Source organism: Solea solea, chromosome 17 (genome assembly GCF_958295425.1).
Source record: "Solea solea chromosome 17, fSolSol10.1, whole genome shotgun sequence".
NCBI classification, from domain to species: Eukaryota; Metazoa; Chordata; class Actinopteri; order Pleuronectiformes; family Soleidae; genus Solea; species Solea solea.
Genome location: NC_081150.1, coordinates 14,691,933 through 14,703,682, shown reverse-complemented (window position 1 = coordinate 14,703,682; position 11,750 = coordinate 14,691,933). Strand labels below are relative to the sequence as shown.

Below are 11,750 nucleotides of genomic sequence, written 5' to 3'. Positions count from 1 at the left end.
GTTCCGGGACACAGAAAAATATTTATTTCAGATTTATATTTCTATTATCTGCTGCTATGCTCCGCCGAAATGTATTCTGGGATACATGGCCATCGCAAGTACGCTTAAGTCACCTCCGATGCATACTTGGTAAAAATGGGCGGAGCGAGAACATTTCCGGGTTTGAGAACCGTCCTCGCTGTTCGCTTACTTGAGAATTGGAACAGCACTTGGACTGAGGCTGATGACGTTTTCACAAGTACGGGAGTACGCAAGTACGCTCAAGTACGCACAAGTATGGATATTGAGAAACGGCCAATGAGTCAGAATTCTGGCTGTTTTTTGTTACATTTGGCCCTTATCCTCTTCCGTAAAATCCTCATTTGCACCTGCATTATCACAGTCCCACCACAGGGGGGCAGCATCACCCAGAGTCATCAAAAGTTCCTGAACAGCTGCCGGTTTTTGTGTCTCTCAGCTGAGAGTTTAAACACATTCTGAGGCAGGTTTGGAAGGAAATATCGACAGGGAGTGCGTGTTTATTTATTTATCAAACAAACCCAGAGTGACTGTAACACACCAGTGTCACCGGTGATCACTAACTTTGCTGTGACGTGATAATTGGAGGCCCAAACAGCAGAGATTTTGGGGTCTGCTCTGGTGCGGGGTTTCTTGTTCTTCTTCTTGTTCTCCGCCTCCTTTGCGCACAGATCAATCACACGCCGCTGCTCTGAAAACTTCCAGGGACGTCAAAAGAAAACGAGGCGGTGCTTCACTCGTGCAGCAGAGGGTCAAAATCCCACTCATTCTGCATTTACTACTCACTGTGGAAGCTCCTGTCTGCACTCCGGTCCTGCGTGAGGAGTGTTTTCTTTTTCGCGTGGAATCAGCAACAGCATGGAAATAACCAAGGGGGACGAGAGGTCCCAGGACCAGGGTCTGTCTTCATTTGGGACTGCAGAGCTGGAGAGTCAGAGAAGAGACACTGAGCGTGGAAAGAAGAAGAAGAAGAGGATCATCATCATTGGGGTATGTGAAGTCACCCATCACTCTCTGATTCTTCAGTGGAAGGAAATATCCACAGAGCACACGGTTGTTTTCTTTGGAAATCGCATCAAAACAGCTGCTCTGTGTCTTTGAACAGAGAGAAATTGGAGTTTGCTGCAGTTTTAACCAAAAATAATCATAAAAAAAATGTCCTTTCTTCTGCATCATTACAAGGCTCCAGTCTACAGTATAATGTCCCAGAGGGACCTCATAAACTTGAGTTGTGTCTCAGTGAAGGGTAAACAAACGAGCAGCTACTGTTTTGATCATCACAGATGTCTTTTTTTTGTTTGTTTTACTCTTATTCCTACTCGTCAAATGTGATGATTTGCTGCTTGTCTTTATCAAATAGCACCGGAAACCATTCAAAACTAGTTGAAAGGAAGGTTTTAATGATGAGAGTTTCACAACTAGTTGATTTTGCTTTTTAAAAGTAATGGAATGATTCCTCTTTAGTAGTTGGAAGATTATGGAACGGTCCCTGACTTCACCACAACAGTGTGTCCACCACCACACTTCTGAATCCCTCCACAGCTGTCACACAGCCCAGACTGACTGCTGGTGTGAAATTGGAAAGTCCATGTTTTCACCCCCGTGCAAAAACGCACACGGGGGCCAGGAGAGTGTCTGCAGGTGGACATGATCTACAGTTGAAGGTGCAAAGCACAGACCGGGGGCCCCCCGTCACCACAGTGGAAAAATGCTCATCTAATTAACATGTAGCATGTGCACATCATTTCTAATCCGACCGACAACCGAAACCCCTAGAAATAATTCACTTTCTTGGCTGTAAAAGAAAGAAAATGATGCTTTTGAGAAAAGGTTAAGTGCTGCTTTCTGGTTAAAGGCTCGTGCAGGCTTTCGGTTCGGCGACTTCATCATACACTCAATGACCCGGGTGAGAATGCACGTTTGGATTCAGAAGTTAATTCCTGTCACTGAGGCGAAGAGCCACGCTTATTGTTCACAGCTCGCGGAGGCATCGAGACTATAACCACACATACTCTGCATGCAGGCGAAATCTGGGGATTTACATCGAGACTGAAACCATAATTGAAAGATTTGCAAAGGAGGGGGAAAAAAAAAAAGGATGTGATTATATGTTTTTCAGCGTCGCTTTCATGCAGCGATATCAGAAGGGGCTACAATGCTCGTAACACTGAAGCTAATTCCTGTGTTTTTGCCAAAGTTATAAAGTTGCATGTGCTCTGAAATAAAAAAAAACCCTGTATAGTTTAACTTCAGCCGAGTTCGATTTTTAGCCCATTCGATTAGTTTGGCACTGATTAGACACACATGTGGCAGAGTCTAGACGATAATATGTTCTTTTTCTGTCCCATCTGCCTGCAGCTGTGATGTTCGTCCTCGCACTGCTCTGTTACTGCTCTGTTACTCAAGGTTTAGACAGACTTTTAAACATAAAAGGGAAGAAAAAGAACTCTCCACATGTGGTTTATTCATCACTGTGGGAGGATCATTTGTTCTGCTTTCTCCCCAGCAGTCTAATCACATTTCTCCACTGTGGACAATAGTGATGATTATGGTATAGTGTGTTTTTTCTTTTTTCCCAGCAGACACACTGTTTACTTTCACAGCCCACAACGACCACGTCTAAAAGGAAGGCCAGGTCCCGCTCTCTTTTCTGCCTCCCTTCACCTATAGCCGGAGAAAATAAGCGCACATACCCAGACAGACGGCCGTGCACACAGAGCAGCGTATTTTCATACCTGTCTAGGAATGTGTGTGTGTGTGTGTGTGTGTGTGTGTGAGTTGAATCATAGTAAATGGATTACTCGCGGTGGTGGTGGTGGATCATTCCCACATTCCCCCCATTGCTTTTGAGACTTAACGGCACTCCACTACCACACTGTAGTGTGCTTTAAATTTGAGGGCATGGTGGACCACAGTGTGAAAATCACTAATCTCGTGTTACTTACTTATTTCTCTATAAAAATGTATGATGAGGAAAGTGGTTTCTAAAGCCGCCTTCGGAGCAGTTTTTGTTGGATTTACGTGTTTCACATTTTAGTTTTGGGGCCACACGGTGGTGTAGTGGTTAGCACTCTCGCCTTGCAGCGAGAAGACCCGGGTTCGAGCCCCGGTTGGAACAAGGGCCTTTCTGCATGGAGTTTGCATGTTCTCCCCGTGTGTGCGTGGGTTCTCTCCGGGTACTCCGGCTTCCTCCCACAGTCCAAAAACATGCAATGTGGGGATAGGTAAATTGGACACTCCAAATTGACCATAGGAGTGAGTGTGAGAGTGAATGGTTGTTTGTCTCTATCTGTGTGTGGCCCTGCGATGGACTGGCGAACTGTCCAGGGTGTACCCCGCCTATCGCCCGATGTAGCTGAGATTGGCACAGCACCCCCCGCGACCCTCTGGTGGAGGATAAAGCGGTAGATGATGACTGACTGACTGACTGACAGATTTTAGTTTTGGGGCCACACGGTGGTGTAGTGGTTAGCACTCTCGCCTTGCAGCGAGAAGACCCGGGTTCGAGCCCCGGTTGGAACAAGGGCCTTTCTGCATGGAGTTTGCATGTTCTCCCCGTGTGTGCGTGGGTTCTCTCCGGGTACTCCGGCTTCCTCCCACAGTCCAAAAACATGCAATGTGGGGATAGGTAAATTGGACACTCCAAATTGACCATAGGAGTGAGTGTGAGAGTGAATGGTTGTTTGTCTCTATCTGTGTGTGGCCCTGCGATGGACTGGCGAACTGTCCAGGGTTTACCCCGCCTATCGCCCGATGTAGCTGAGATTGGCACAGCACCCCCCGCGACCCTCTGGCAGAGGATAAAGCGGTAGATGATGACTGACTGACATTTTAGTTTTGAACCTCGGTCAAACTCCTCCTTACATCGCTGACCTGCTACAGCTTCAGAGCCCCCCGACCCACAGTCTGAGGTCAGGAGGTCAGACGTCACCTTGGTGCCAAAGACCCTTTTGAAGACGCGAGGTGATCGCTCCTTTTGAAGCAGTAGCACCTCGACTGAGACCCTTCGCTGCCATGACACCTTTGTTTCTCTTTTAATCAGGCCTGTAGTAAGACTATGGTCTACTATGTAGGGTTTTACTATGTGTTCCTGTTTATTTTGTTTAAACTATCAGTATTTTCTGTATTTTACTTAATCTGTGAAAGGTGCTGAACGCTTACTTTTAGGCTTCATTTGGTGAAAACTGGCTTTAGATGTGTATATTTTTCCCACGTTCTTTGAAACGGATTTCAACACAAGGCCAGAGGAGGTGAATTAGTTGAAAAGGCTCTCGGGATTGAAGATTATAATCCAGTCACACGGTGTAGACGTAGGAGGCTACACCAGAGAAACAAATGCTATTTATTTCCAAACCGTTGCTTTCAGCGGTGGATGTGAATGAAGAATGCATTTGTGGTTCCCAAGATAAAGCAACTTACGAAATATAGCTAATAATATAAATAAATATAGCTATATAATAGATATAGCTAGTATTATACTAATAATAATATGGTACACTGTGACGAGATGTCACAAGCTAAAGCTACTAGTGGACTGACTGGACTAAAGCATGTTTAAAATTGGCAGCACACTATCAATCAGGGATTCAAACCAACTCTTAAACTGCAGGATAATTACAGATCCATTATATCCACCACAGGCTGGCGTGGGCTTAGGGCTTCAAAATAAGCAGCAATGATAGGAGTGTTTTATACCCTCTCATCTTCAGAACGCCCCCCCCTTGACTACAAATGTCTTACCTTGACTCTGCCGCAGATGTCTCTTTCCATATAAGAAGCAGGGCATCTGTCCTTGTTTAACTTTTCTCTTATTTAGTGCTCAGGATTCAAGAATAAATTGCTTTAAAATATTTGTGGATATTTGTGTCACGTTAGAATCTCTGCGATGCTTCACTACATCCTGAAGCTGCAGTGTGTAACATTTGAATATAAATGAATGTCCAACTCATTCAAGCCAAATGAGTTTACACAATGCTGATTAATGAGCCGTTCTTGCATTCTTCTTTTTTTTTTTGAATGGAGATGCACGTCAGGCGCGCACACAAACAACAGGGGAAGCGGCCGTGGCGAGATGTGCATTCCGTAGTGACGGGCCTGTTTTCCTGGAAATCTGCGCATCAGACTGGCCTTTTTTTTTTAACTTGGATAATGTGTTCATTAATTCATTGAGGCTGCAGCGACTTCAGTCACCACTGGAAGTAAACACAACACCGGCTAAATCTCGATACTTCCTCCACTTTCTGCTCGTCTTTGGGGCCCCCGAATATGACACACCCACTGATGATGATGTCACGGTTCGTGAGGTTTGAACTCGCTGGGCTGTCTGTGTTAATGTCTGTATAGCGTTTTCTTTTTGTTTGTTTTTTTTAATCTCATGTCGCACAGTGACAATCCTGTATAGTGCACAGTAAGTTTACACCAAGACTGTAGGAAAAACAACAGATACAGAGTGCTAATAAAGCAAGGCAGCCAAAACTCCTGAAGAAGCACTTAAGAAAAGTTTCAGAAGTGAATTCTGTGGCTGTAGGTTTAGCAGCTTAGCAGGTATAAATGGCAGCGGCGGTGATGGAGGTGGCGGAAAGTCACCGAAACGTACTGACAAGTGTTGTGATTTATCCTCTGCACACAGCAAATACTGTATATCTGGACCAAAGTGTGTGTGGCATCCTCAACGTGTCAGGAGAGGAAATCACTCAAGTATCTTCAGAGTTCAATGACGGGGCCTTTTGTTGTCTTTGAATGAAGCAGCTCTTGTCCTGATTTATTGCCTCTCTCAAGGAGCCAAACGTCTCTCGCAGTATGTTTATATTATGGTCACAAAGGCATGTAGCTGACACTCCATGCGTCTGGGGTTCCAGTAGAAAGAAGCTTCAAACTATGGGATGTTTTCACCGCAATATAATCACGCTGTAAATTTAAATCTCGGTTCACTTTCACCTACATTTGAACGTAAGGATTTTCTATCAGAGAAGTGTCATTGAGGAGCGTTAGCACCTTTATTTGAATTGAATACCAGACGAGAGCTTTGTTGATCATTGTTCAAAGATGTTTGACTTTGAGGACTTCATGATTATTATCATCACCTGTTGCCCTGGTGCTTTTACCTTTTATAGCCACCAGAGCCGCTCTCTCTAAACATTTCAAATCATGTTGTTTGACATCTGTGTGTGTGATTTATTTGCAGTAACCTTTAAAAAAAAGAATGCTATCACTGATGTTTGGTGTCTGCTGCTTCAGGTTGTGCTGCTGTGTCTACTGTTGATCCTTCTGGCTGGGATGTTTACTATGGGAACCGACAGCCGTGGAGAAGGTGGGTGTTTTTACACTGTTTGTTTTTGTTTTTTTTGTCTTTCTTACATCTTATAATCACCATGGTTGTGCTTTATTAAAATGCAAATGGACAACCACATCCTGTAGATTTACATATTTTACAACATATTAGAAAATTAAGCTCTGTGTTAACTGTAATGTAGTCTCTATTTAGGAAAATAAAAGGGTTTTTACTTCCAGAATCACAGTGTTGAGCTCTATGCAAGAATATTGTGTCAGGAAAAGTTTACATTGTTGATTTTGTTGTTTTTTTTGGCCTACAGTCAAACTATTAGCAGGTCTTTGCATCAGGTCAACAGCTTTCACACGTGTCCTCAAAATACTCGCTGACCCAATCTTTAAAAAACGCAGCTCCATTGCATTACTAGTGGTCAAAAGCTGCCTGCGGGGGGGGGGGTGTTCTCTAAAGCCTTAAATTACTCATGTCACTTATTGCACATTGGTCACATGCCACGCCGCCCACCACCACAAGTACTGTAATGTCTCAACCTGTGGGAAACGCAGTAATGTTTTTCCAATGATTGTTAGGCGGTGTTTTCACTGTCCACACAGAATAGAGATACTCTGGCAGCAGTTGGAGACAAAAATAACTGTCTCCTATTACACTTTAGAGGGACATATTCACTGAAGAAAATGCATACTGTGAAATTGTGAGCGGGCCAACGGACAAACAGAGTCTGCGCCCAGCCACGGCGAGGCTTACGAAGCCGCTGTTTATGCTCCCAGCAGTTCTATATGCATGAAGCCAATGGTCGAGCCTGTTAATTTCACATTACTGCGCCTTCAAAAACTCCAACGTGGGAGGATTTAGAGCAGCGGTGAAGGAGGCTCAGGTCATAAAGTTGGCCTCAGGAGAAAGACGTGAGTCAAAAATGAGACGTCTGCGTGATTTACTCCAAGCAATATGCCTCTTGTTTTTCTTTGGCCACTGCTTTAAAATACATCGTCAGTGCGAATTTAAAGCTGCAATGCGTAGCTTCTGTTGGTTTTTGTTCGTGTTTATGAACAGAAATGATGTAATGCACCTGACCGAGGGAGCATTTGTGTGTATACACGGCAGCGACCAGGTCTTTTGAGCCGTAGTTTTTCTGTTTTCAGTCGTACTCAGACGTAGTCGCAGCCACCTCGCCTTACTCGTGCAACGCTTGTGCTGCCTCCTTCTGTCTCGACATAATCTAACAGACGGTTGTTTATGTTTAAAAGTTACACACTGCGGTTGACAGCGGGGCAGGAATGTTTGGTTGGCATATTTTCTGCTGCTATAGATTCCCCCTCTAGTTATCCGTGGGCAGTGGGGCATCAGTGTGCTCTTTGTTGCAGACTGCCGTGCCAAAACAGCCCCGTCTTGAGCTTCTGTGGTGACTGTGGGCAGCTATCCCCCCCCGCCCCCCCGGTCTGGGTGGGGTGCAGTCTCTGCCTGCTGCAGTGTTTAACTTATACTTCCTCTGTGAGCCAACATGAAAGCCATATGGAGAGAATCCGCTGGTTCAGACTCGTCATGATTCACATCTGCGCAGCCCCGTAGGAACTTCCGCATGTTTCATAATGCTGCTTTTCATGGTGCGGCCCTTTTTGGAGGTAGATTAAAAGAAACAAAAATAGCTCTGACCTCCGGCTTCTTCCTGGAGGCTGACGGTGAGTCGTGTTAAAGACCACAGCGACGTGTCTCCTGAGACGGAGCTTCCCCATTTCTGGTCCAAACCACAGTGCAGGCCTCAAGAGGCTGCGAGGAGGGGGTTTTCTCAGCGACGTGCTAAGACTCCTTCTGTCATGTGTCCAGCGAGCAGCAGACTTGACAGATGGGAGGTTGCTCGAAAGGTGAAAAGAGGTTGGGATCACTTTGTCTGTGGGAATGTCCGTGACACAGTTGGCTCACTGTACAATGGAGCAGAGTTTTCAATAGAGGAGAGATTTTTGCGACAAATACTTCTTCACTTTATTAGTCACGTGTCATTGCAACACCAAGATAAAACAGAAAAAAAGGAGAAAATAAATCTTGTTCTGCTATTTTTTGTGGCGCAAGTCGTGATAATGTTAATCTTTGTTTTATAGAAATGAACCTGCAGAGATTTATCTCTGTACATATTAAAATATCACAAGATCAACATACCACTAAAGATTATCACTCATGACTAATGATGGTTAGGCCATTTAAAGGGATGTTTTGGACAGTTTTGGACATTAAATTGTACGACATAGACACCAGGAGTAGAGTAGATGCGAGAAAGAATGTTTCAGGGAGAGAGCCAGGGTCATAAAAGTAACACTTTTTGCCCCACAAACAAGCTTGAAAGTGTCATGTTAACACCTTTTGAGCAATAAAACTGCCGTTCAATAGTGTGTCAGAACTGAAATTCAAGTCACAGGTCGTGGCGTATCACCTGTTTTAATCGGAGCGTGTGAAGGAAATTTAACAAGTTAGTTTTGTGACCCTGAAACTACTTCTCTCCGCTCAGAACCGGGGGGAGAAATCTCTGAACAAGAGAGTCGTTGAATGATTTCACGACATTGCATCCATTTTAGTACTGGTGTCTAAAAACTATCCCTTTTGAATCTGTAAATATTAATATATAGGAACAAATATTGGCCATATTGTAGCAACCTCATGGATACGTGTTTAAAAAGCAACAGGGAAACACAGCATTGCATCATTGTTTTTGTCATATTTTTACAGTTTACCTAAAAATACGACATTTTAAAAACCTGTTTCCTGCAACAGTCTCTTATGATAGCAGTGGTTTTCAAGGGCACATTTCAGATAAACCTTCCATGTGGCATGTCCCACACACCGACCTCGATAGAAACATTCTGGCTACATATTTGTTTCCTTTGGCCCAGTCTTCACCAAGGTCGTTGGTTTGAGTCTATTCTACTGTATGTGTACAGCATGGTTGAAAAAATGGTTATTTTTTCCCGTGTTGGCCGTCCGATAATCCGTGTGCACACACGCTGATGCTTGTGGACACAGTGGAGCATTCATAAAGTTACAGTACGCTCTTCAGGAGGTGCCTGGAGACAAATACAGAGTAAATATTAGACTTTTAGAAACGTTTGTAGGTTTTTAATATTGCTCCCATTCAAGCAGCAGGCGACTGTAAACCTCTTGACCTCTCTTAAATTGTCTCAGATTATGTCATTTTTTTGTTGGACCTCATCACAGATAAATATCAGTCAGTCAAGTTACAATTTGAAGAAAAGCTGTACTTTTCTTTCCGTTCTGCCTTCTTGTTCCACTTTGCTTCCCTGAGAACAAAGTGCAGATTGAACAAAGTTTTGATGTAAACCGTTTATGCCTTTTTATTTAACACATTTTGTGAGAGTTGCAGAAACAAGGGAATCTTTCTCTCTTTCTTTCTTCCTTTCCTTCTGTCTACGGTCATCTCACAAATGTTTAGGTGTGTACTTTCACATCCTCTTCTATTATGGGGAAGTAATTGTACCGTTGCGTTTATTCTGACGTCAAGCGATCAGCTGTAGAGCCGTTAGGTTATGATGCAAACCACCCTCTGTAGTCCTGATTTATTTAATCAGTTTTAATAATGAGTTTAGATAATGGGCCACTGAGTTTTCTTTCTTTCTTTGTGAAGTGAAGCCAATGCCAAAGTGCCTGAAACCTGTATTCTCTGGAATGGCCATTAGGCAGTGACTCTAACTGACCATTACAAATCAAGAAGTAGATGCTTCATTTTCCTAAATACGTCCGTACAAGTTGGCTTATTTTTGCAACAGCAGAGTTGCCCCCTGGTGGCTATTCAGTATATTCTCACTTCCTGATTGACCTCATTATGGAAACCGGAAGACTCCGTACATTTTTCATTTACCTCTAAGGCAGGAGTCTCAAATTTAAATGACTGAAACTCAAGTGGAAAAAAAGCAACTTTTCATCTGGGGTGAAAATAACAATAACAATATGAATGAATTTCAAAATAAGTGTCTGTATTGAAAAATCACAGAAATAATGCATTATAATTTATTATATTACGTGGTGGGCCGGTTTGAGGGCCGCATGTTTGAGGCCTCTACTCTGTTATATAATGGGCTATAATCTTACCAACTCCAATAACATTTAGTCCTTATTTTGAACTTTCATTTATTCACCAAGGCTTCATGCTTTGGTAAAAAAAAAAAAAAGAAGACTGGTTTGTTTATGTGTTTTTTTGTTATCTATTAGAGAATAAGGGTTTTTGCTTTAAGACACCTTAACTCAGTCAGTCCTTACACTCTGAGGAAGATGCAACTTCTCCCTCTCATCCGTATATTTTGAAAAACAAAGGTGTCGCTGACCAAACTGTAAATCTGGAGGCTTCACAAACAGCACTTTTACAAACCACTGTTGGTCATTGTTTTTTTTCCTCCATATTGTTTTCACATTACCACAGTATGAAAATACCAATTATGGCCTCTTTCAAAGGGTTCCTAGCACAGATTTGTTTAGAATTTATCTTCTGAATATGTTTTGTAAAGTCATGTTTGTTGTAAAAAAAAAAACCAAACAAACAAAAAAAAAACATTATTCATGTTAAACACCACTGACTCCTCTTTCTCTGCAGATGGGGATTTCTGGCTGAATGTTGTGTCTGACGAAACTCCACAGCTACAGTGTCCACCCGGGTAATACTCTACTCTTGTTGTCATTTAAAATCTGATTTCTAATGGTTCAAGGTCGCTCCCGTCCTTTGTGTGACGATCATTCAGCGTTGTTTTCGCTCGCACTCGAAAAAAAGCGAAACTATGCCACTGTATCGCCCACAGTTATGCTGAGTTGAGCCATTGTTGCGAGTCAGCAGCGCTTCATGGAAATTAAAGTGTGACAACAGTGAAAATAGTGCATAAATAACCCAAACACATGACTCTTTGTGTCGCTCCAATGGTTTAGTGGAAAAAAAAAAGTGACTGTCTCTATGGAAACTGGGTTAATGACGCTGAGTAATCAGGCATGTGTCGGTAAGTGTGGTCACATAAGTGTGTGTGTGTGTGTGTGTGTTTCTGCTTTTTTGCGAGTAAGGGAGTTACCCCAGACACACACACACACACATACACACAGTACAGTACACCAGACCTGTGGCTCCAAATTAAGCTATTTTGGGTTTGAAAATATCTTTTAACAAATGAATGTTGTCCGTTGTGTTTTTATAGATCAACATAACTCATAGTCTAGGGTTTTTTTGTTTTTTTGTGGCCATAAAATCAAAAGCCACACATACACAGTTTTATTTCCTCCCCCTGATATCAAAACAACAAATGTTTCTCTAGTTTTGTGTAATATATTCAAAGTCTATGAACAACTTAATGTGTTGAAGTTTATTAATATCTAGCCATCAACAAACCACCTGTCCACCTCATTACTCACACGTACCAAGATGATGGCAGTTACTTCCTTCTTCTAAACACAGACTTTCCGT

At 42.9% G+C, this 11,750-nt stretch overlaps 1 protein-coding gene across 1 annotated transcript in view; it reads left to right on the top strand.

The window, feature by feature from the left end:
• Window positions 1–497: 497 nt before the first annotated feature.
• enpp1 (ectonucleotide pyrophosphatase/phosphodiesterase 1) overlaps window positions 498–11,750 on the top strand; it is a 34,484-nt gene continuing 23,231 nt past the window's right edge. Inside the window, exons 1-3 of the mRNA XM_058613297.1 lie at window positions 498–1,008; window positions 6,256–6,328; window positions 10,899–10,959. Of these exons, the coding sequence (XP_058469280.1) occupies window positions 877–1,008; window positions 6,256–6,328; window positions 10,899–10,959 (266 nt within the window). The 5' untranslated portion in view covers window positions 498–876. The remainder of the gene's footprint in view (window positions 1,009–6,255; window positions 6,329–10,898; window positions 10,960–11,750) is intronic.